The sequence below is a fragment of the Macaca fascicularis genome, chromosome 9 (assembly GCF_037993035.2).
Source record: "Macaca fascicularis isolate 582-1 chromosome 9, T2T-MFA8v1.1".
In the NCBI taxonomy this organism is placed as follows: domain Eukaryota; kingdom Metazoa; phylum Chordata; class Mammalia; order Primates; family Cercopithecidae; genus Macaca; species Macaca fascicularis.
Window position 1 is genome coordinate 109,096,350 of NC_088383.1, and position 26,384 is coordinate 109,122,733.

Sequence of the window (26,384 nt, forward strand, 5' to 3'; positions counted from 1 at the left end):
TGACATAGGATACTATGGGGTTGATCCCATAAGAACAGGAGGAAAGAGCTGCTTTCCCCAAAACTCCCATTACCACTCCCTGCTGGCCCAAGATCACCAGGAAATTGACCCCAGGAGGGAATATAGAACGTTTGGGAAGAGCAGGTCCAACTCTGGCTCTTGCGCCGCTAACATCTTAATAGTGAAGTTGGTTATATTGTGCCATTACACTGCCAGTTATAATTTACACAAATTGTTCTTCCTCTGGCTTGGTCTGTCTCCTCCCCTGCTCGGTGTAGAAGTATTTTTGCTCTCAGGGACGGATCCCAGTAGCCTGATGTTCCATCCTCCCTCCTTGCCCCTCTGTTGCAGGCCCTGTCCCACAAAGAATTAGAAGAACATCCCTTGCTAAATTCCAGGAGTCAGCAAAGAGCGGACACCTTGTTTTAAACATTCTGACAGCAGGTAGGCAGTATTCTGGGAAGAGTATAATAAAAGCCTCTACAGTTAAGTTAAACCAGCAAATAAACTGGCTCCCTAGTTCAAATGTGCAAGACAGCCTTAGGAGCATGTTAAGATGACAGAAAAATGAAGACATGGGGAAAAAAACACAAATCACTGATAGTAAAATAATTTTATTTAGTTTCTTATTTTAAAAAAGGTAGCATTTCAACATATAAATTTAGACTCAAGATTACAGGGTATATTTGCCAAAAGGAACACCCTGAAAGATGGCCAGCCTCAGAGCTGAGGGCACAGGGAGGCACACTCCTCACATGTGGAGTTTAAGCAGAAGTGCTTTAAGACTTCACAGCGGCATTTCCCTGTTCCTCAGCCCTGCCTCCAGGGCCATCACTTTGGGGCAACAGCTTTGCTCATGTAACTATAAAACATCTCTAGGAATGAAAGCACAGAGGTCAATGATCCAGATTTTCCACGACAATCATCTGAGGCAACAATTTGACAGGTAAAGAATTTATTTTTATAATTCAAAAGTTCTTTTAAGGAGAACTAAAGAACACAAAATTCATTCATAAAGAGAATTTATAGAATTAAATGAGCAAAAATGAAAAATTATTTTCTCCATATTACAAATGCCTCTATAGGATAAGGCCCAGGGGAAAGACCCACTCAAATCTGGGCTTTCCTTTCCCAAATAAAGTGTTTGGCACAACCAACAAGCTGTCATGAGACTGACAGGCCTGACAGCTGAAAGGTTTCTAGAAGTGGTCCCATGACTTTTCTGTGGAGCTTCAATATAGTGTACACAAGAGGTGTCTTAAGCTGCACAAACTCAGGCCAAACTACGCAGCACACTGCTCCAGAGAAGTTAAAACTGAAGGAAAAAAAAAAGGTCCACATGAAGTAGGTCTCCTATTGCCACAGGTTAACTCTGTTGTTTCTCATGGAAAATTAAATTCACTGGCTGCCCAGGACGTCAGTGGAATCCTGATCTCCTGGGGGAGGTGAGAGCTGGAGAAACAACTTGGATTTAAGCATCTCTGGGCCAGGTGGGAAGGAGACAATGACCAAGGATGCTTTCCAGGTGACTTTTTGTTCCACACTATGTGGGCTCCAGACAAACAATCTTAAGGAGCATCAGTGTGCTTGTGACCATCGCAGCCCTCGGACTTGGGCCTTTAGACGGAGGTGATGGGGCAAATGAATATACCCCAGATCCAGTTTTAAAAATAAAAACTTCCTGCAATTATGATACACAACTGTGCAGCAAATCACTAGGAATTGTATGCTGCTCCTATTTGTGGTTAAAGCCCTGTCCCACTCGTGGCCAGTCACAGCCGAAAGGTAACACACAAGGAGGTGGCTGTAGCTAAAAACCAGGCACCTTAGTCAAGCATGGCCTGCGGCAGTGATGCTGACAGTCATCACCCAATGGAGGGAATGCAGGGCCCCAGAGCTTTGGTTCAGAGCAAAGGTTTCATCTCACCCCAAACTTCAAATCAAGCCCTCTGTATCTCTGAGCTTATGAATACAAGAAACTAGTGATTAGGAATCTCTATGAGGAATCTCTGGTTGGGTAGCAAAGCTCAGGTCCCTGCAAGCCACCACCATCCTGTAGGAAAACAGAAAGGTGCAAATCGTATCAAGTAAAAGGTTGCTCAAGTGGAAGATCGTTTCCTGGGGAACTTCAGTGGCCTGGATCTTAATCACATGGATGAAGGCTGGAACTGGATCCCAAAGAAAGGGCCTAGGTCCCAAGTGCAATGAGTCTTCTTGAACTTACCATATCCTTCTCAGTCATCTCTTGAATGGCTGAGCACACAATTCCCTGGGGGACCAATGTAAACATTATTCAACTGATCTCCACTTAGGAAAACACAGCTTGTTATATATTTAGTGTTTAACATTCCAGTGCAGGCAGTATCTTAGCATCAGACTTTCCTCACTCATGAGTAGCAGTTTAGAAAGGAACACATATAGGTTACTTGATAAGACTGTGGCTGAAAAGACCATTTGTGTGTCAGACAGCTGGCTCCATCCTCCAATCAGTGGACTACCCAGGACTATCGCAGGAGAGGCAGAACAGATGAAGTGTAAGTTCCGTGTAAATCTGAAGAGTCCGTATAACCATTGTTCCCACTTAACCCCTTGGGCCACATCTTGATATGGAGAACATTTCCACCTCTTGCATCAACCTGTGCTCTCTTTGTTTTGGATGAGGTTCTCTCCAGAGGGTTCAAGAGCCTCCTTAGAGGGGAGTGAGCTTTCTCTTCCAGTCCTAATATCTGAATATTTCAAAGCACATGAGGAGTCCACGAACATGTTAGGGATGTTGCTGCCAAAATAGATCTTACTGTTGGAAGCAATGGCCTGGTACTTTTTGAGCTCCAGATATTCCGGGGTCAATTTGTGCTGTGTGGGAGCAAACAAGAGCAAAGGCATCAGGATACTCTGGTGCAACAGTCTTCTCTCTCTCTACATACATTTCTCCTGTTGCTCTTCTGAGTATCACGAGTCAAGCCTGAATAATTGCCAATGACCCTCTCTCACTTTGGAGAGTGGCTATCACATTAACAGTTGCGTTCCTGACTTAAAATTCCTTCAATAAGCTCTTGACTTAATGCAAGAGAAGCTGTTCACTTTTTAATAAAAGGATGGGGGAGGTTAGAAAACAATTTGTGATAACTAATGATAATAACTAATAATAATAATAATAACTATGGTGACTTTCATTTCATCTAGTTGAATTCAACCTGGAATTGGTCTGGAGTTTCTGTTGATTGTCTTTCTAAAAAACTTATTTTTATTTTTGTAGAGATGGGGTCTATGTTGCCAGGCTGGTCTCAAACTCCTGGCCTCAAGCAATCCTCCTACCTTGGCCTCCCAAAGTGTCGGAATTAAAGATGGGAGCCGCTGCACCCAGCCTCTTTTTTTTTGGAGATGAGATCTCACTCTGTTGCCCAGGCTGGAATGCAGTGGTTCAATTATAGCTCACTGCTGCAGCCTCCAACTTCTGGGCTCAAGCGATACTCTCATCTTAGCCTCCAGGGAGGCTACAGGAATAAGCCATCATGCCTGGTTCTCTGTTGATTCTCTTGAGAGAGATACACAGATCAATGGATGAGAGCAGAACTTCAAAGGAAGGGCTGGTGCTGCTTTTCTTGAACAAATTCTAGAACTAGAATAAAATCTCAAGAGGTCATCTGATCTGGTCTTTTGCCTTTCCCCAGAAGCTGGATGTTTAAGCTGTCTGTGACAGACAGATATTTGTCCACCACCAGATCTCCCTCTGTCACAGAGTTTTGTTTTGTTTACATCAGTGCCAAGATGTATCTATCTAACCAGAATCTCCCTGGGTTTGATTAAAACTCACTGACCACCAGACCTCCCTCTGTCACAGTGTTTTGTCTAAATCAGGATGCCAAGATTATCTAACCAGAATCTATCTGGGTTTGATTAAAACTCGTCGACCACCAGATCTCCCTCGGTCACAGAGTTGTTTTTTGTTGTTGTTGTTGTTTTTTTGCCTAAATCAGGATGCCAAGATGTCTGTAACCAGAATCTATCTGGGTTTGATCAAAATCCATTTCCACTGTTCCCTGGAACATATGCCTTTCAAAGCCCCTCAGATCCTGCTCTGTGATCCTCTCCTTGAGTCCTGGCCTGTCCCCCAGGCAAAAGTCCATGTTGTCCTTCACAGTCCTACAGCATTTATTTTCTACACTTTGACATCTTTCACTCCCTGGATCTCTATCTTCCCCAGGTGATTCGTATCCTCTGTCAAAACACTCAAATCAAATCTGGTCATAGTGTACAACCACATTTCTTCCTCAAGCCTTTTTAATATAGGTTAGTATATGAGTCACATTTTTCAAAATGGCATAAAACTACTGCCCCTTTCTGAATAAGGTAGACCTCAATGGCAAGATCTTGAAACTTGTGCCGGATGAGCTTCTCCCATTAGATTTGGACTCCTAGCTTCCTCAACTGGAGCTTCCTGTCATGCCTTTCTCTTGGTCAAATTCCATTCTGTGTCTGTAGAATTGTCTTTCAATGTTACGTTCATTTTAAAATGTATATTGGTTTTCAAAGTACTGACAACTCTCATTCTATCATATCTTATCATTTCTTCTAAATACAGATTATGTTGTTCCTTTCTAAATTGAAAGCCCTGTCTATATCTTAAAACTTGACTCTAATCCTTCAAACTGCATCATCCACTTTAGTAATCTCTTTCTCAACCCTTTATCTCTTACAAATCTGCTCCACAATAACCTTCTCAGAATACTAGCAGAGTTCTAGCTGCCTCTTATATAGCCCCTGCTCACTAGCCCTTACCCGCTAGCCAGCTTACCCCAGTCCTTACAGCAAATTATCACCTACAGATCACCCAACCTCCCTTCTCAAGTTATCCCACATGAAATTCCTCATGACTGGAATAGTTTTTTAAATCCAATAAACAAGAAGTACTCAATGAGGGGCATATGGAAATACGTGCATGTGTGTGTGGCAGTTAAAACAACTGGTGACCATTACTGACATTTAGTAGACAAGGGCTAGGGATACAAAATATCCTACAATGCATGAGATGGTCTTCAATGATGAAAAAGTATCTCAACCCCAAATGCCAGGAATGCCTTTGACGAGAAACACTGCTCTAATCAAGCTAAGTATCTACCCAAAAAAACTACCTTATTTGGAAAGCAATTGTAAATAGACTCTACTCTTCTCCTGTCCCTCTTACCTCAGAAGACCTTTAACTTGACTAATTATTGAGCCTTATACAGCAGTACAAATGAATGGATTTATGGCGTTTGGCCTGTGTTTATATACGTTAGCCTTTGTCCTAAGCTTCCCACTTTTATAAGGGACTATATAAAGTTCCCTACCCAATGAATGTGAAATAGTTCTTGCTAACTGACTAATTCTGGAGGATGTCTTGGTCATAACACTTTCTTGACAATGGATAAAATCACTTCTATCATATCAGAGCCCCTGAAAAGAGAAAGCAAAAACCCGACATGCATCATTAGGAAAGTGGCCGGGGAGCCAGTCACCTTGTTTGAGGTGGCATATTTATGTGCAGCATAATATTCAGCATCTGCTTTCGCCTTCTCTCGGGCCAGGAATGCAGCATCTAGCAAATAAAAACAAAGGAAAGGTGTCAATCCATTCCCTCAGCTAGTTAAAAGTCCCTTTCCCCACTGCCTAATATTTTGACTGCTTATTTCACATTGAAAGTTTTAAAAACATATTAGCAGTTTTTGAGTCCCAGTCCCCAGACAGCAACTTCTCCAAGAGGAATACTCTTTTCACTGTCAAAATAACTCTCAGCTCATCTAAGCCCACTTGTTTTCTACTCTAAGTTGCTCCTTCTTTCCTCTACCCACTCTCCCACCTCCTATCACTCAAAGCCTCATACTCCACCCAGGTACTAAGCTTCAAGTAAATTAAGTCCAGACATAAAAACTCTATTTACTGCATTGTCTCTAGCCCCTCCAAATTTGATCGAGAATCAGTCAACACAGACAGGAAGCAGTAATATATAAACAAGTGACTTCAAGACTGAGCTAAGAATATCAACATCTCACTATGTGAAATCAAGGAGTGTGAGGCCCTCCATGAAAACTGTTTTTTCCATTTTATTTTTATTTTGGACAGGTGGAAAAGAAACTGGTGGTGATGATGGGGTTTATTATCTTGTATATTCTTTACAGTTGATTATGGGTAATTTTCAGATCTTGTCTGCCTGAAAATAAAGTGGTAGCTAATAAGCCCCAATTTAAGGAAGAAAAGGAAAGCTGAGCTACCCACAGTCACAAACAAACCCAACAGCTGGATATGTGACAGCAATTAAAAAAAACTGATTCATACTATCAGGACAGCTACTTCCTCCAGACCAGATTATTCCATGGCCTTCTCACCCACCACAATCAAAGGCAGAGAGGAGGCAGTTCAGGACAGTCAGAGCTTCATCCTCTCCCCACAATGTACCTTCGATTTCAGAAATGCGCTTTTCAGTTTCTTTTTCCATCACTTTCTGCTGAAACCGAATTTTTGCCACTTGTGCAATCTTCTCTGCTTCTATAATCATATAACATAAGAAGACACATTCAAAACCATTTCTGCAGTACCTGAGGCACTTCGAACCAGCAGCACACAGTCTAACACTTAATTACAGAAAGTTTTATGTGCTAATTGTTTCACTAAGTTTTATCTAATCAGACTGTAAACTACTCAAAGGAAAAAAGGGAATTTATTTCCTAATTTACTGTTCTATTTTGACAGTGCTAGTTTTGTGGGAAGGAGTAAAAAAGGTTAAAGTGCCAGTCCTTCATGCAACTCTGTAGCAATGGTCCACAAGCTAATGGGAAAAAAAGATACTTTATGAAAGTACCAGAGAACAAAAACAGAGCAACATAAATGCATGGCAATACAGGACAATTAACTAATGTGGCAGGAGAAAGAAAGAATGAATGAGATAAGTTAAACCAAGGAAGGCCTTCTGGAAGTAACCTTAAAGGAAATAATGGATATGACCTAAGAAGACATGCCAGGAAGCACAGAGAAAGACAAGAAGCACCAGGCATGGTGATTAACGCCTGTAATCTCAGCACTTTGGGAGGCTGAGGCAGGAGAATTTCTGAAGCCCAAGAGTTCAAGACCAGCTTGAGCAACATAGTGAGACCTCCATCTCTATAAAAAAATTAAAAAATTAGCCAAGCATGATGATGCATGCCTACAGTCCCAGCTACACAGGAGGCTGAGGCATGAGGATCTCTTGAGCCTGGGAGGTCAAGGCTACAGTGAGCCATGATCATGCCACTGCACTCCAGCCAGGGTGACAGAGTGAGGCCCTGCCTTAAAAACAAAAACAAAAACAAGAAAGACAAGAAGGCACAAATGAACAAGTCACAATGAAGAAGTGATACGGAGCCAGCCAACAAGACGACAAAAAATAAGAACAGAAAGAGGGCTAGGAGACCTCTGTCGAGTGACAGGCTAAGGAGCTTAGTTTTACTGTACTCAGGATCTACTGTTAAGCTACCATTAGGGAAATGACATGATGAAAATGGTATCAGAAGAGGAGTATTCCAACTGCTGTAGGGAAATAAAGCAGAAAGCAGGGTGATTCATTTGGGAAGGTGAAAACAAGCACTGGGAGTGAACATGTTGGTGCGGCAAGCAAGTACATGCAAGGGAAACTCAACATCTTTAACAAACCTCTGGCCTACCCAAATGACCCAGGACAAGGAAGAAAGACTCAAATTATACTTTACATTCAATCACTGCTATTCGTAAAGAACATTCTCAATTCTCCTTTTCAGTCAAAGAAGATGGGTATTTTAAGACATCTTATCTCTGACCCCTAGAGAAAGTGCATAATGGAAAGAAAACTTTCAAGCGATTTTTTCTTTCCAGAAAACAGTATGCTTTACGAACTACTCCAGGAAATAATTCCCTCTTTCTCCATCAATATAAAATCCATCTATATTACACCATCCAAAAACTAAACTACTGTGTTCAATGGGGCTAGAAATTGAACTGTAAGGAGAAACTCAAGATAAAACATGAATAAAAGGTGAGGGATCTGAAGCCTGCAGCTAGAACCCAGAGAATGCTGCCTCAGCCTAGGGGGACTATTGTGGTAATCTCATTTAACAAAGCTCTCTGTCATGTGGGAATAAAATCAATAAAAAGCACAACCAGACTTCTAGAAAAAATGGTGCAAAAGGCCAGAGAGAAAACCCTTTATATATCTAACAACATCTTAAAATGCTAGATGAAATTTAGCAAATTTGTTTTTCAATGCATGGCTGAGTTGTAAGAAAGAATGAGAGATCCTCAAGTGACTTAAGCCAAGGGGGAGCCAAGAGCCTGTATGGTGGCGTCCCTGGGGTGGTTATTAGACAAGAAGGGAATGGGACAAGAAGGGAATGGGACGCAAGACCAGGAGATGAGGCCTTGTGATGGTAGGACTAAGACCCTTGCATAAAACTGAGACCTCTAGAGGGCTGCAACTCTAATGAAAGAGGAACTAAAACACTCTACCAACCAGCCCAGTTAAGAAGTAACCTTTTCTCTACCTAGCCGCATCACAGTGAAACTGAAGAACACCCAAATACAGAGAGAAACAAGCTAAAAGCAAAAAGAGAAGAAAGGCTGATTACCCAAAAGGAGCAATTAGACTAACAGCATACGTAGTAAATAGGTACAAGAAGCCAAACAAAATTGAAATAATACTGCCATATTGATAAGGAAAAATTAGCTTGCTTTAGAATTGTAGGCTAAATTACCATTCAAGAATGAAATAAAAGCATTTTCAGACCAAGGAGGACTGAAGATAACTTTCACTCCTTAGTCTTCACTGAAAAACAAATTACTAGAAAAAAAAAAAATCGGCCGGGCGCGGTGGCTCAAGCCTGTAATCCCAGCACTTTGGGAGGCCGAGAGGGGCGGATCACGAGGTCAGGAGATCGAGACCATCCTGGCTAACATGGTGAAACCCCGTCTCTACTAAAAAATATACAAAAAAAAACTAGCCGGGCGAGGTGGCGGGCGCCTGTAGTCCCAGCTACTCGGGAGGCTGAGGCAGGAGAATGGCGTAAACCCGGGAGGCGGAGCTTGCAGTGAGCTGAGATCTGGCCACTGCACCCCAGCCTGGGTGACAAAGCGAGACTCTGTCTCAACAAAAAAAAAAAAAAAAAAAAAGAAAAAAAAAAATCACCAGAAGCAATGGAGAGGAAAAAAATTACTCAACACAAGTCCAATCAAAATAAATGTTTACTGCAAGGGTTAATCATAATGATCATAATCAATGGGAGGATAAAGACAACATGAAACTAAAATACTATGCAATAATAAGATGTAAGACTGGAGGACAGTGATAAGAGTTAAAGCATTCTAAGGTACTGTTCAAAAAGAGGATAGAATGATTAACAACCAGTTATACATTCCAGAAATGGAATGTAAAACTTCCAATCAAGTAAATGGAAGAAAAGAAAAGAAAATTCAATCAACTCAATACCAATCAGAAAAGGGAAAAAGCAGCAGAGAAAAATGCATGGTAAATAGCACATAATCAAATGATACAAACACATCCAAATATAGCAGTAACCACAATAAATATAAAAAGACTAAACTCACCAGTTAAAAGACAGATTCTCACATTGGATAAGATAACAAAATCCAGCTATATGCTGTTTACAAGAGACACACCTAAAACATAATGACATAGAAAAGTTGAAAGTAAAAGAATGGGAAAAGGTACACCAAGAAAATAACTAACCAAGAAAAATCTGGTATAGCTATATTATCAGACAAAATAGCTCTTAAGTTAAAAACATATCTAGGGATAAAGGTTATTACAAAACAGAAGCAATTCTCCATGGAGATATAACAATCCTGAACCAGAATGTTCTTAATGATATAGTCTCAAAATATGTAAAGGAAAAAATTACAAGTCAACAAACCCATGGTCATAGTGGGAGATTTTAACACATCTTTCTCAGTAATTGATAGCTCAAGAAGGCAAAAATTAGAAGAATAGAGAAGATGTGAACAACACAATTCATAAGCCTGACCAAATGGGTGTATAAAGAAACCTGCATCCAACAACCAGAGAACACAGATTCAATCTTTTCAAGCACACAGACATTTACAAAAAAGGACCACGTACAGGTAGGCCACAAAGCAATTTTCAACAAATATTTAAGAATCCATATAACAGGTCTTATTTTCTGACTACAATGTACTAACACTGGAAATCAACAATAAAAAGGTAGCCCCTCAAAACCTGCTAAACCAAAAATTGAAACATATACTTTTAATAATTCATGAGCCAAAGAAGAAATTAGAAGGAAAAGGTTTTTTAAAAAATTAAAACTGAACACCAATAAACAAAGTACATTTCAAAACCTGTGAAACATAGCTAAAGCAGTACTTAGAAGAAAATTTATAATCCTCCATGTTTCCACTAGAAAAGACTGAAACTTAACTATCCAACTCAAGAAGTTAAAAAAGAACAAATGAGTAAGCTAAAAAAAAAAAAGATGGAAGGAAATAATTTTTAAAACGTGTAAATAATTAAAACAAAGTAACAGTCAACAAAACCAAAATCAAAAGCCAATTATCTGAAAAGATGAATGAAATAAAACAGACCTCTGGCAAAACTGATTCAGCAAAAGAAAAGGCACAAGCAAACAGTATTAGCAATGAAAAGGGGCACACAGATTTGGTAGAAGTTTTAAAAATCATGAAGAGAATTCTACAAATAAATTTATGCCCCCAAATTTGAAATATCAGATGAAATGAATAATTTTCTATGAAAATATAATTACCAAAACTGGCTTAAAAAGAAACATGTATTTGAATAGACCTATACTCAATACAGAAATTAAATCAATAGGTTAAATATTACCACAAAAAGCAAACAAAAATAAAGCAGAAACCTCCCAAGACTAAGATGGCTTTTACAAGTTCCACCAGACCTACAAAGATGAAGTTATACAGATCTGATATATAATGATCTGATTTACAACCGAACACAGAAAAGGAAGCCATGCTCTTCAACTCATCTTGGGGACAGTATAACCATGATACCAAAAAACCTGACACTAAAAGTGTAAGAAAATTATAAGCTGATCTCATTTATGAAAATAAAGGTAAAAATTCTAAAGAAATTATCAGCAAACTATATAAAAATGTATATAATGACCTATAAAATGACCAAGTGGATGTTTATCCCAGAAACGCAAAGATACATCTGTTAATATAATTTACCATACTAACAGCTTTAAAAACATCTCAATATATGTAGAAAAAAATTTCAGGCTGGGCACAGTGGCTCACACCTATAATGCCAGCACTTTTGGAAGACTGAGGCAGGTGGATCACTTGAGCTCAGGAATTCAAGACCAGCCTGGGCAACATGGTGAAACCCTGTCTCTACAGAAAATACAAAAATTACCTGGATGTGGTGGCGTGCACTTGTAGTCCCAGCTACTCGAGAGGCTGAGGTGGGAAGATAACTTAAGCCCAGGAGGCTGAGGCTGCAGTGAACTGTGATTATACCATTGTACTCCAGCCTGGGTGACAAAGCGAGACCCTGCCTCAAAAAAATTCTGAAAGTTTTAACAGCCATTCAAAATAAAAGCTCTCAGCAAGCAACGTACAGATTGAAACTTTATTAACCAGTGTTAAATACAGTAAATGCCACTGGGACTATTTAAAGTTAAGGACAAGAATGCTTGTCACTTTCTTTTCTACACTGTACTAGAAATCATAGCCTAAAGCAGTAAGATAAGAAGAAATAAAAGGTATGTGACTATAAAGAAGAAAAATAAAATTGTACTTCTGTGAAGATAACGACCTATTGTCTGAAGACCATATGATTGTTCATGGGAAATCTAAGCGTCTATTAGAAATAAGAGCATCTTCAGCAATATTGCTAAATAAAAAAATCAACAGCACACTTACACAAAACCAAGTAGAAAATGTGCCTTTAAAAAGTCAATAACAAAAAAACATAAAGGTATATAAGAACAAATCTTTAATGAATGTGCAAGAACTTTAGAAGAAAATTATGACACTTTTTAAAAGACATCTCTCATAAATGGAGAAACAGATTTATAAGACTCAATATCATAATTTTCTCCAAATTGATGTATACATTCAATGCAATTCCAATCAAAATCTCAACACAATATTTCACAAAACTTAAGGAGCTGGTTCTAAAATTCATGTGGATGAATAAAGGGCCTAGAAGAGTCCAGGATAATTTTAAATATAGTTAGGAAGAGTTAACAGGTAAGAGGAATAGTTACACAACTCACTCTCCACATAGCAAGACTTAACATAAAAGCTACAATAATTAAAACAAAGTAGTATTGAGGAAGGAGAGACCAAAAAATTGGAAAATAATAGAGATTCTGGCATCAGAACAAATTATGTATAGTATCTTATTATATGATGGATATGGCATTAGAAATAAGTAGAGGAAATAATAAACTATTCAATAAACAGTCTGAGACAATTGGCTTGCCATTTGAAAAAATTAAACTGAATCCCTATGTCATACTCAACATCAAAATAAATTCCAAATGGGTTAAGACTTAAATATGAAAAGCAAAATTTTAAAACTTTTAGAATAAAAGTATTACTTTGGACTAGGGAAAGAATTCTTAAGATAGGAAAAGCACAAAACATAAAGGAAAAGACTAATGAATTTGCCTATACAAAAACTACACATATATGTATATCGAAGACATTGTAAAGTTCAAAGAGAAACCACAAATTGAAAGAAGATGTTGGAAATGCATAAATCTGAAAAAGGATTAGTATCCAGAAGATATAAAAAACTCTTACAAACCAACTCAAAAAAGCAATCAAATAATGGGCTAAGGACAATAGGCAATTCATATAACAACAAAAAAAAGGAAACTTGAATAACCAATAAGCAATATTCAACTTTACTAACAATCAGGGGAATTCAAATTGAAATTATGTGATACCATGTCTTCCATTAAACTGGCATAAATTTTTAAGTCTGATAACTCCAAGGACCGAGAAGAATGTGTGGAAATGGGAATTCAAATATGGCAGCACAGAAACTGGAAATCAAATACTGTTGAAGAGACAGTAAAATCAAAGAAGTACTTGAGAGAGCAATTTGTCAATATGTTGAATGTGAAGACATGCTACTCTATGACCCATCAATTCTACTTTGAGATAGCTATTCCAGAGTAGTGCTTCTCAAACTACCTGTGGAAAAGTACCTTACTTTTTTGTGTGTGTATTTCAATTTATGAGGAACCAATAAATTGTAAACTATAACAAAAACAAATTATAGTACTAGAAAAAAGAAATTAAAAAACAAAAACATAAATATATAAGCTCTGATTTTTTATTTTTGATTCAATAGACATAAAACTGCTGTATTAAAATGCTATAAAAACTTCTAAACACTCATTCTCAATTTCTGTACTCATCTCATTGAGGCTTAGAAACGAAAAGCTGGTGATAGGGCACTGGCCCACAACATACATTGAGTAATGCTACTCTACGGAAACTTGCACATGTACACTGTATCCAGGAGGCACTGGATAAGAATGTTATTGTGGTAGTGTTTGTAATAAGGAAAAACTAGAAGCTACTTTACCCTTCGCTGGTAATTCATTACAATAAAACTAGGTCTGCTCATAGAACGAAAAATATAGCAGCTAAAAAATAAACGATCTACCATCTCACAGAGAATAAGGATAAAATGCCAAAAAAAGAGGAAAAAACCCTAGATCTACATGTATCAATATGGATAAAATTCAAACAATGTTAGTGAAAATAAGGCAAGTTGTAAAATAAGAGTTTGATATCATTTTTGTAGTTTCGAATAGGTAAAACAATTTTATAAACTGTTACACACTTACAGTAAAAGTATAAAAATATGGACAGAAAGGATATACATCAACTTCAGAATAGAAGCTAATCTGAGAAGAAAAGTCAAGGAGTAGGACCAGCGAACATACAAAGGAGGCTTCAAACAGATACTTAATTTTTTTCTTAAAAAAAAAAAAAAAAGATCTGAAGGGAATAAGGCAAAATCTTAAACTTTCATTATATTGTTCTCTGTACATTCCCGTATAATTGAATTATTTAATTAAAGATGTCTTAAACTTTCAGCATCAACTGAAGGCCAAAGAGGGCAGTCTAATACACAGTGACCTAGAGTGTAAGGGAAGCCATTGTAATCCAAAATGAACTGTAAACAACCCTGCCATGCTTTCATAAACGGCACTATCTATCCAGGTAAAACGAAGTGCATGTCAACAACAAGGATGCATACTACAATCTGAAACTTTGGTCAAAAAACTTCCCTATTCTTAATCTGTACAAATGAAAATGCTATCCACAGGCTCAAGTTGCCTATAAACCCTATCCATTCTCCCTGTTCTTCAAAGAGACAACAGTGGCAGCCAACAACATGATGGAGAGCCACAGCACGTCATTAAGTACTGGTCTCACCTACTTTTAAAGGCATTAGAACATCTGAATGTACAGTGGAGGTTCCAGAATTCCCTACTACCTATGATGCAATCTTACTGAGTCCCATGATACCCAAAATGAGACTGACAAAGAACAGGACAAACAACAAATGTACTTAGAGACAATCATTTCAGAGAGAAATTCAAGTACCTATAACTGCCTTTTTCCTCTCTGTCTCAGCTTCTTTTTCCACAACCTTTTGTTTCTGTGCAGCTATAAGGAGTTTTGTCTTCTCAGCCTCCCTGTGAAGCAAAATGTTATAAAAATTAGAAATGATTCTCTTATGTGCAGTCACAGCCAGTAATTCTGACCCTATAGTGAGTCGGAGAACTGTTTTTTCAACACGAGCTTTTGGACTCATTAAGGTAGGTTAAGAGAGGTGTTACTTTATTTTTACTTATAGTAAATCTGAGGTTGAAAGATTCAATGATTTGCCCAAAGTCACCCAGAGATAGGAAAGAAATTTAGTACATTTGAATTTTAGTTTGGCTTTCTTCTCCTAGTTGTATTGTGTAAAGCCTGTGATTTGCAAGAGAATATATCAATACTTCCTTTGCTGTTAGACCTCCAGCTAGTCCATACAGTAGCTCTGTGCCAATTAGAAAATGGCACCAGCCTCTGGGCAGATGCAGTCCCGCAGGTGCATGGTTTGACATGCAGAATGAAGCTGGGTTTCAGCCCCTGCCCTCCTCAGGCGGGCACCCATGTGCAGTGGCCATATTTGTTGCACAGAAGATGTAACGAGGTCGTAGTTATTAGGTAGTAAACTGGGGCTTAGTGTAAGGAGAATTTTCTAAGGCTTCCAGTGTCTAATACAGGTTAAGCATCTCTGATCTGAAAATTTGAAATCCAAAATGCTCCAAAATCTGAAACTTTTTGAGTGCCCACATTATGACACAAGTGGAAAATTCCACACATAAGCACTTAAGGTGAACTTTGTTTCATGCACAAAATTATTTAAAATATTCTATAAAGTTACCTTCAGACTATAGGTGTATATGGAACATAAATAAATACCTGGAAAAAAAAAAAAACTAACCACTATACCAACAAGGAAGAACAAAAATAAATTTTATATTTACACCTGGGTCCCATCCCCAAGATATCTCATTAAGTCTATGCAAATATTCCAAAATCTTTACAAATCCAAAATTTAAAATACTTCTGGTCCCAAGCATTTCGGATAAGGGATACTAAACCCGTAACGGAAACGGCTGGCATTATTACTAAGCATGTACAAGTAGCTACTGAGTAACCACGTGGCAGAAATGGTATAAGAAAACACTACTATCAGGTGCAAGGTTATACTGGATCATCTCAAGGTAGCTTTTAATTCTGGAATTCCAATAGTCTATAAAATTAAGAAAGATCCAGAATCATCTGAAAAGTAACTCCAATAGTTTCCCCAAAACACTTCCCCTCAAAGTTTCCCCTCTTTCCTCTGATAACATTGATACACACATCAAATGACAGTCTGAATACTATGATTTATTTGAGAGCAGAAAACACACAATATTCATTTTTCCATCACAGAAGCAATCATATTTAAAGCCTAAGACATGCTGAGCCTTTAATAAAAATTTTTTTTGAGATGGAGTTTTGTTCTTGTTGCCCAGGTTGGAGTGCAATGGCGTGGTCTCGGCTCAATGAAACCTCCACCTCCCAGGTTCAAGCGACTCTCCTGCCTCAGCCTCCCAAGTAGCTGGGATTATAGGTGCCTGCCACCATGTCCGGCTCATTTTTGTATTTTTACTAAAGACAGGGTTTCACCGTGTTGGCCAGGCTGGTCTCAAACTCTTGACCTCAGGTGATCCGCTGGCCTCAGCCTCCAGAAGTGCTATGATTATAGGCATGAGCCACCATGCCCCGCCTATAAATATTTTTTAAATAAGTGGATCACATCCATAATCTACCCAGCCTGGCACTCTACAGTTTTAAAAGAAGAGTGCCTTGTCTACAATGAAAAAGAGAAAACAGGCTGGGTGTGGTGACTCACACCTGTAATCCCAGTACTTTGGGAGGCCAAGGCAGGAGGATTGCTTGAGGCCAGGAGTTTGAGACCAGGCTGGGCAACAGGGCAAAACCCTGCCTCTATGAAAAACACAAAATTTAGCCAGGTGTGGTGGCATGCACTGGTAGTCCCAACTACTCAGGAGGCTGAGGTGGGAGGATCGCTTAATCACTTGAGCCTGGGAGTTTGAGACTGCAGTGAGCCGTGACTGTGCCACTGCACTGCAGCCTGGGCAACAGAGTGAGACTCTGTGTCAAAAAAAAAATTAAGAAAAAGAAATAAAACTCTGTATGAGCTCAGAGAGGTATGAGGGAAAAGAAAAATATAAAAGAAGAAACAAACAATAAAAATATGCATGGTAACGAAAAGGATTCAGAAGTAAACAACCTCATAAAGCAGTATTACTGCTCCTTGGACCTCCAGTATTTATACATCTGTGGTATCTTTGACTTGTGCAAATTTATTTTTCCAGCATCTGTCCCTTTAACATAACAGCCAAATTTCCTGAAGACTTTTATTTCTTCTTTTCAGTACCAGTCATACCAAAACAATATTGCCATTTCAAACACAGTAAGTATTCCCCTAAAAGGGATCCTCTTAGAAACTAATTTCATGTCTTCTCATTCCCAGCCAGCCCTGGATACATAAAAGAGAAGACCATCAGGAGTCAACAGAAGCAAGGCTTCCCTAGAGGCACATTATAAAGAACCAGGTCTAATTTTAGATATACAATCACATACAATGGAAAACCAAACTTTATACCAACAAGATATCTACTCCTACCATTACAACACAGAAACAAAATATGAGCACTCTCTTCAACCCTAACACAGGTTCAGGACTCTTTCCTCTATTAAATATTTAATTCAAGGTACTATTCATATAAAATTATAGCTCCTTAAGCTTCCAACAATAGTTTTACAGCAAACTGCATCTTTAGACACTGACACTTCTCCTGAAATATCCACACATACAGAAGAACACTAATAAGAGTCTAGTGGGAATTAAGACACAAGAGTAGCAATATTACTAGAGTAAGAGTAAAGAAGATACACACATACTCCACCCCAGAGTGTATTATCTCACATGTTTCCTCTAGACTGGAGTGTTAATATGCAGACAGCCCTGAACAGAAATATTGGGATCCCATGCATATTACTCACATTAACTCAAAATTTCTTCTTATGGCTTCTGGGATTTTGGGTTTTGTAACACGCACAGCCTAAAAAATAAAAGTGAAAAAGCCAAAGTATATTTGAAAGATAAATCTTCAATTAAATCTTCTACAGAAAAGCACCTCAAATGATACTAATCTAACAAAACAACAGCTATAATATAGCGGCCTACTAACACGTTTGGGGATCCCACTGGAACATTTACTTTTCGTGCCATCACACCAAGAATCAAAGACAAGCTGCTTCGTACTTCCTACACAATGCCAGATTACAGGAAAAACTAGTCTACCCACTGAGGAAACAACTGCCTTAGGAAAAAGGTTCTCCCTTAGAAGATGTTTTACAAAGGTCGTTAGATACTTTTGCTTTCTTTTTTAACCCTGAAAACCAAAGAAGCCAGGAAGGCAAATTTCCAAGACTGAAATTGTAAAGTCAGAAACAATTAAGTCAAATACAAAAACAAACAAAAAATCCCAGTTTGGTGCATGCAATTTAATACAGTGAGTAGTGAGTAAATTAATCTATCACTTTCAACCCCTGCAATCACTCGGTATTTGCTATAAGTAAACAGCGCAGTGGCTGAAGGAAAACAAATATCAATTAAAAGCTTATATTCTTTCTTCCTGAATTCTCACTTAGAAGAAAGTCTGTCTTTGTAGAGGCTGTTTACTACACACTTTGTTTCCCTAATCATAGTGTTCTTTGACATAATTAAGATTATCTACCTGGACAGTACTGTTTTTTGAAGGCTGACTTTTCTACATCAAGGAGTTGATCTCTCAAAAGCTTTTGATTTTACTAAACATATGATACCCCGCTGCCCCACCTGTACTGCAAACACACAAAAAACACTTTGCTGGTCTGAGGAAGTTTTCCTTCTGAAAACTGGCTAACCTTTTAGGTATTATAACAAAGCCTTTAAGCACTTAGTCTTCTTTAAAGGCTTTTAAAACTTTTAAGCAATATAGCATTCCCTACATGAAACAGATGAGTCAAATTTGTAGGTAATTTTGAGGACTATCATAACTAAATATAAGCATTACAGTGGAATGAAATAAGCAGCTGAAGACTGTGTGGAAACACACTGGCAGTGACACATGTGAGGCCTCACGAGACATCCAGAAGACAAATAAAAATTCAGGACCAGATTTTGTGAGATGTCAGATTTCACCATGTGACTAGCAGACATAAGATCACTTCCAATATGGATTAATATGACTCTGAGGGAAGCACTGTCACACTGCATTTAATTAAGAGACTGGCCACATATCTTTTCAGCCTTATTAAAAGAAGCATAAAGCAGGACTGTCTTTTTTTCTTTCTTTCTTTTTCTTTTTTTTTTCTTTTTTTTGAGATGGAGTTTTGCTCTTCCTACCCAGGTTGGAGTATGGTGGTGCAATCTCAGTTCACTGCAACCTCCACCTCCCAGGTTCAAGCGATTCTCCTGCCTCAGCCTCCCTAGTTGCTGGGATTTCAGGCATGCGCTACCATGCCTGACTAATTTTCGTATTTTTTTTAGTAGAGGTGGGGTTTCACTATGTTGGTCAGGCTGGTCTCGAACTCCTGACCTCAGGTGATCCTCCCACCTCGGCCTCGCAAAGTGCTGGGATTACAGGCATGAGCCACCACACCCGGCCAGGACTGTCTTTTGAAGACTCCTATTTTGCTGAATGAGGCTGAAGAACATACTACATTGTGCTTGCCAATCTTGGGCAATCTCACAGATTTTCAAATATGTGAAAACATAAATACTCTACAGATACCATGAGTAAGCTGCATCATAAGAGATTCTAAAAGTAAAATGACAGGAAAGTCCCACTCGAGTATCCCTCTCCCTCACAGGAGAGACAGCTGTTCTCCTGTTTCTTTTGCCTACTAAACCTCCGCTCTTAACCTCAAATAATAAAATAAATAAAATAAAATAATGCCCCCACACCACTCACATACACAGAGTGAATGGAGGGAAAAAAAAATGGCTAATGAAATGAATATATGTGTTGAAACTAACCCCTGGGTTTTAAGCATATATTATAAATCAAAAGTCAGTCTAAAATATTGTCACTCCCTTAAATAACATAGGAAAAAAAATCAAAGATGACCATTTTCATCATTCTAATTTGCCAGAGTAGTTTTTCAAGAGGAAAAATGGGATATAAATATATGGAAAGGAAAAAAATAAAATGACTGTTAACACAGAATGTTCATTCAACAATAAATATTTATCAGGTACCTACTCTGTGTCAAGTGCTATCTGTTGCAGGAATTGTGGATAGAGCAGTGAACAAGGTAAGGCTGCTCTCATGTAATTTAACCCAAAAATTACTAGAAGGCAGTGAATTCAAGCTGTAGACATACGATAAATCTACCAAGAACCAATCACATTCCTCAATGATTGAACGGCATTAAAATACATTAAATCCATTGGTATTAATTTAACTTAGGATATGAGTTTCTCCCCCAAATCAGAAATTCGTTTATTATTTTTTTTGAGATGGAGTCTCACTCTGTCGCCCAGGCTGGAGTACAGTGGCGCGATGTCGGCTCACTGCAAGCTCCGCCTCCCGGGTTCACGCCATTCTCCTGCCCCAGCCTCCTGAGTAGCTGGGACTACAGGCGCCCGCCACCACACCCGGCTAATTTTTTGTATTTTCGGTAGAGACAGGGTTTCACCGTGTTAGCCAGGATGGTCTCGATCTCCTGACCTCGTGATCCGCCTGCCTTGGCCTTACAAAGTGTTGGGATTACAGGCGTAAGCCACCGCGCCTGGCCCAAATCAGAAATTCTAAAAACCAGAAAGGCTGATATGATAAAGTAAAGCCATAAACTATGTTTCTATTTTTAACTTATATTGGAGGATTGCGTGAAGCCAGGAGTTTGAGACCATCCTGGGCAACACAGCGAGGGCCCATCTCTACAAAAAATTAAAAAATTAGCCAGATGTGGTGGTGTGTGCCTGTACTCCTAGCTACTTGGGAGGCTAAGGCAGGAGGATCACTTGAGCCCAGGAGTTCAAGACTGCAGTGAGCTATAATCATGCCACTGCACTCCAGCCTGGGCAACAGAGGGAGACCCTGTCTCAAAACAAAACAACACAACACAACATGTATATGACTACTTAGGTGCCTGATACAGCTTAAAAATATCGATAATGAAAACTTATCTGGAAGATTAAGCTGGCAGAAACAGCAAAGGCCATTATTTTTTAAAAGATGATGTTTCTTGCCAGATTTTAAAATAAAAAGTTGAACTATCACAACCATATGGTAATGTGTTAAAAATAACAAAGCTCAAACACAGACTTGGAATTCTTAAAATGCATTTCAACTATTGTAAAAAAAAAAAAACATTTATAACAAGACAAAAGCAACCAAAGGAGCTCTTCTCTTCTCAGGATATGCTTAAGTTATTGCAAAATATAAAAATTATTTTAAAATTTTTTAAACCCTAAAACAACAAAGATCTTCTCTACCACTTTAAGAATGTATAACAAAACTACATTTTTTCACCCAATAACTTCTTACAAAAACAAATGAATGTAAGTAAATTCAAAAGATCCTTCTGGCTGTTGTGCAGAAAATGAAGTAGACAAAGGTAAAAGTGAAAGTGGGGAAAGAAGACAGGCGGTTACTGCTACTGCACATGTCAACGTAAGAGTTGGTAGCTTGGCTTGAGATGACGGTAAAGATGGAGGTGTGGTCAGTTTTATTAATACATGGATTTTGGTGGTGGAATCTGCATGACACAGGGACTAATTAGATGCTGAGGGTGAGATGATTGTCAAAGATGCCTCCTACACTTCTAGATTGGCTTGAGGGAAAGGAGTTACCATTAACTGACAAGATGAAAAAAACAGGAGAAAATCTGATTTGACGAGAAAACACCAAGGACTCAATAACTAATGAAAGAGTAGGAATGGGAAGATCAATGGAACAGAACTAAGTTCAGAAAAAGACTCTAGTATATAATGGAATGTAGTATGTAACATAAAAACTATTTCAAAGAATAAGGAAGATGGAAAAATAAACTATTCAGTAATTACTGCTGTTACCCAATTTGGGGTTGAAGGGATGGAGTTGAAGGCCTTCCTTGCAACTGAGATCAAAATGGGTTCCAGATGAATTAAAAGATTTAAATCTAAGAATACAACTGTAAAAGCAGATACAATTTTTGTAATTTCTAATTTTAATTCCTATACTTTTAAGGTGGTGAAAGGCTTTTAAAACATGCCAGCTCGGCCGGGCGCGGTGGCTCAAGCCTGTAATCCCAGCACTTTGGGAGGCCGAGACGGGCGGATCACAAGGTCAGGAGATCGAGACCATCCTGGCTAACACGGTGAAACCCCGTCTCTACTAAAAACACAAAAAAAATTAGCCGGGCGAGGTGGCGGCGCCTGTGGTCCCAGCTACTCGGGAGGCTGAGGCAGGAGAATGGCGGGAACCCGGGAGGCGGAGCTTGCAGTGAGCTGAGATCTGGCCACTGCACTCCAGCCTGGGCGACAGAGCGAGACTCTGTCTCAAAAAAAAAAAAAAAACATGCCAGCTCAGCAACACACCATAAAGACAAAATCGCTGAAATTACTATGTGAAAGATGAAAACTTCAACGTTATCAGCAAGGCAAAAACAAAGTTAAACAACAAAGAAAAAACTGGAAGAAAATGTTTCCTATAAATATAAAAAAGAGCTACAATAACTAACATATGAAAAATAGTTTATTTTTAAAAACGAATTCTACCCCTCTCAAAGGGTAAGGTTCAAAAACAAGTTATCTATATACAAATGCTATTTATTTACTTACTTATAGAGAGGGTTTTGCTCTGTTGCCCAGACAACAGTACAGCATGAACACAGCTCACTGCAGCCTCAATCTGCTGTGTTCAAGTCATCCTCCCACCTCAGCCTCCCAAGTAGCTGGGCCTACAGGCACATGCCACCATATCCACCTAATTTTTTAAAAAAAATTTTTGTGGAGAAGGGGTTGCCCAGGCTGACCTCAAACTCCTGGGCTCAAGGGAGCTTCCCACCTCAGCCTCCCAAAGTGGTGGGATTACAGATGTGAGCCGCTATGCCCAGTCAAAAGCAGCTTATTAAAAATCAGTTAGAAAAACCTTAACTTAAAAAAAGAGCAAAACCAACAATTTATAAATGAAATAAAAATGGCTGATAACCTAAGGTATTCAACTTTAATAATTAATACAAAATAACAGACTAATTTTCTCCAAAAGGATTAAAAGAGAAAGGGAAAGCTTGCATCTGCTAATTATTTGGGTACAATCATGCAATCAAATGTGTTAAAAACTACAGCTTACCAACACTGCTAATGAGAGGGTGGGAGCTGCTAAAATTTTTCTAAAAGGTGATTTGGTAGTACGTATCAATAAGTCCCCAAACAGGGAATACACTTTGATCACCAATCCCACTTCAAGAATTTATTGTAAGACAGGGATTTAAAAAGATGTACAGAATATATAAGCTTGGTCATTTCAACATGTATATAATAGTAAAAAATTTGAAACCATAGAGATTCACTAAATATAACCATTAAAAGTAACGATTTACCAAACCTATATTTTTGTTTTGGAAAGATGTTCATAGACAATGTTAGTGAAAAAAGCAGGTATGGTATGATTCTGCTTTAGTTGACCATGTATGCATTTATATCTACAAACATTTGTTCATATATATGAAGAGTCAGAAAAGATACAACAAATGATGTTATCCCCGCTTAATAAGATTACTGGTGAATTTCATTTTATTCTTCATCATTTTCCTAGTATCTAACTTCTTTCTACAACATATATAACATGTGTGTATAAAAATTCCAAATTTATACAGAACAAATCAGTAAGCAAGAAAACAATCCAACAGAACACTGGGCAAAAGATATGAACAGGCGATCAACAGAAGAGAGTATAAATGACCAATAACTATATCAAAAGATGTTCAATCTCATTAATAACCAAAGGAATGCAAATCAAAGGGAGATATAATTGCCCACCCATCCATATGGTAACGATCAGTATGTCTGATTGCTTCCAATGTTGGTGAGTTCATGGGTCACAATTACTTGCACATATTGCTGTTAAGAATGTAGATTCGTACAGTCAGTTTGAAAGATAATTTGTACATACAGGAACATGTGTCATGAATGTTCATTACACTATTGTTTAATAGCAAAAAACTGGGAACAGAAAAATGGCTAATATAAGGCAAGGAATTCTAAACAGCTGTTGAATAAGCTACATCTCTGAGTAACACCCTGGGCAGAATCTAAGAAGAGCTGAACTTCACATTCACTATCTTTAAAATCAAAAAGCTACTCCAGCTACAACTGACTTGAACAACTCAGAGGACTTTCCAAAGTTACCTCTGGATATTTCAAACTACCCCTTAACTCTGGTGGCTCACCTTCAGGCGCCTGTCTGAGATAATGACATTGCATGAATGAGGCCATGAGAAAAACCCCACCTATCTTTCGAGTCTGGTTTATGAGGAAGCACAAACATACAATCACAGTGAGTGCACACTCTCAGTAGCAGTGGCACTGAGTGTAAAGAATTGAGAGACATGTGATAAGCTTTAGTTGCAGTAATGTTCATCACAACAATCAACAATCAACTGGTCTCCTAGAGCCCCTGTAAAAGGACACTAGAGAAGCCTCAATACCACTTCTTAGGTTATCTAGATTCAGAGCAGTGGCTTTCGAATGTTATTGACTGTGGACACAGTGAGAAACACATTTTGCACTGACACCCAATATAAACACCTACCCCCCCAGACTGTGAAACACAAGTTTCACAGAATATTTAAACTTACTACATGTCATTTCTTTTCTTATTCTATTTCATTTTATTTAAAATGCTGTTCATGACTCACTAAAGTTGATTTAAAACCCACAATCTGAAAACACAGTGACTCAAAAAAAAGCAGGGGTAAAACCTCTCACCATTCTATTTCCCAATGTCACCATCACCACTACCACTAAATTCACCTGCTACCTTGCTTTTACTAGGGCTCTCCCTCCCACTTGAAATACCTTTCTCATTCTTCCCCCATTTAAATCCAATTAATTTTTCCAAACCTACTTAAAATCTCAACTCAATCATAGCCCTCTCCTAGACACACTGTCTTCCAATGTTCTCTTACTCTTACAGCAATAATCATTCAATAGATTTATCTGTCAATTAATACTTTGTGATAACTATTCTGTCCAGAATTGTTCAAATCTTACACTTGAACTCCCTTTCCATAATCTTACTGAGGGCAGGGATTATGCTTACACTGATTTATAACCATTACTGTATCTTAGTGCTTCATACATGGCAGAAATATAAATTTGACTTCCTTGTAAGAGCCTCAGCTTATCAGTTCCCTCTAGGAGTTCACAAATGTCACCCATAATAAGCTACGAGGGTATTTTATTTTGGCAGAGATCTGAAGTCAAATTGAGAAAGGTATTCTATAAATCACCACAGCATCCCAAATAATTGCTGAATAAACAATCCAATGAAAGGAGGAACAAACTCAAAACTCTCAAAATCCCCAGAGAACTTCCCTAGGAAAAGAACTTACCTGTATGGTGAGACCTGGGGCCATGAGGTTTAAGTCTTTCTGCAGAGCTTGCTTCAGGTTTTCATCTATTTGATCTGTTTTTTAAGCCAAGAACAACAGATCTCATGATACTCAATTTTTTTTACACTGTATTCACGAAACAAAACTAATCACTATTAGACCTAAAGTTTCCACAGTACTATTCTTTTACAGAGCTTAAACTGCCTTTTCTTCTCTTTTGTGTGGGGAAAAAAGTTGTGAGGAATTATTTAATAAATTAAGGAAGATGACAAGCAGATAGTCTGTTTATCCAATAAGTTCACCCACTAAATGTGCTACTTAACTATGGATAAGCTTATTTACTGGGTAACTTACTAGACTTATTTACTGGATAAACAACTACTGGGTAAAATATGTTGATCTAATAAATGGAGAATCTGGATCTCTAGTATCTTAATTCAGGGCTCTTACTCAATATGTATCCTGATTCTCAAAGAAAAGCAAATTTCTACCTTCAGTAAATCTTTACTCGAATTCCCATATAACTAAACTTCATTTCCATGGATCTCAGCCTTACTGTTATTTTGGATTTAAAGAGAGAGAGAAAGAGAGAGACAGAGAGAAAAGCTCATAGAAAAGTATTTGAAGTACACACAGCAGGAACACTTGGGCTTGTAGCCATGCACTTTCTCTTCACCTCAATGGTACTTCAGCTATTTAAATGATTGCTGGTGAGACAAAGCAGGACCCATCAGTTTTCTCCCATGCCACTGCAGTGGTTGACAATCACCAAAGAGGACTAAATTGATAGATTTTAAATTGATTATTCTTGCTTATTCCTTCATCTTAGAAATTCACTAAAAATTTCAGGGGGGAAAAGTGAGCTACCAACAGCAACAACTCATTGCCTGGTCAGAATTTCCACTATCATAAATGAAAAGCTAAGTTGTACAGAAGTGAGTTAAGAAAGCAGGGCTGATACTGCGATCCTTAGGAAGGCCTTTTGCAAACTGGTCCTTGTTTGGAACCTAGGAACTTGGATTTGTGGAAGGGTCCCACCATCCCCAGAGCTAATACAACTGACTTGCTGTGAACTGTTTATACAATGTGGTTTATGCCAAACACCTGCATTCCTTCTAGGAGTCTGGAATTTTGTTATGTGGTAGGCA

General features: G+C 38.3%; 1 protein-coding gene across 8 annotated transcripts in view; it reads right to left on the bottom strand.

Moving 5' to 3' along the window:
* Positions 1-598: 598 nt before the first annotated feature.
* The window catches only part of ERLIN1 (ER lipid raft associated 1), a 36,728-nt gene continuing 10,942 nt past the window's right edge, over positions 599-26,384 (bottom strand). For 4 of the 8 annotated variants that reach the window (XM_045361364.3, XM_005566177.5, XM_074002452.1 and 1 more), the window contains 6 exons: positions 25,237-25,310; positions 17,656-17,714; positions 14,632-14,723; positions 6,436-6,525; positions 5,499-5,578; positions 599-2,853 (listed from right to left, as the gene is read on the bottom strand). In XM_045361364.3, coding sequence (XP_045217299.1) covers positions 2,632-2,853; positions 5,499-5,578; positions 6,436-6,525; positions 14,632-14,723; positions 17,656-17,714; positions 25,237-25,310 — 617 coding nt within the window. In that variant the 3' untranslated portion in view covers positions 599-2,631. Of the gene's footprint in view, positions 2,854-5,498; positions 5,579-6,435; positions 6,526-14,631; positions 14,724-15,948; positions 17,129-17,655; positions 17,715-25,236; positions 25,311-26,384 lie in introns of those variants that run through there. The other 4 variants (XR_012418073.1, XR_012418072.1, XM_074002451.1 and 1 more) reach the window with 2 other exon arrangements.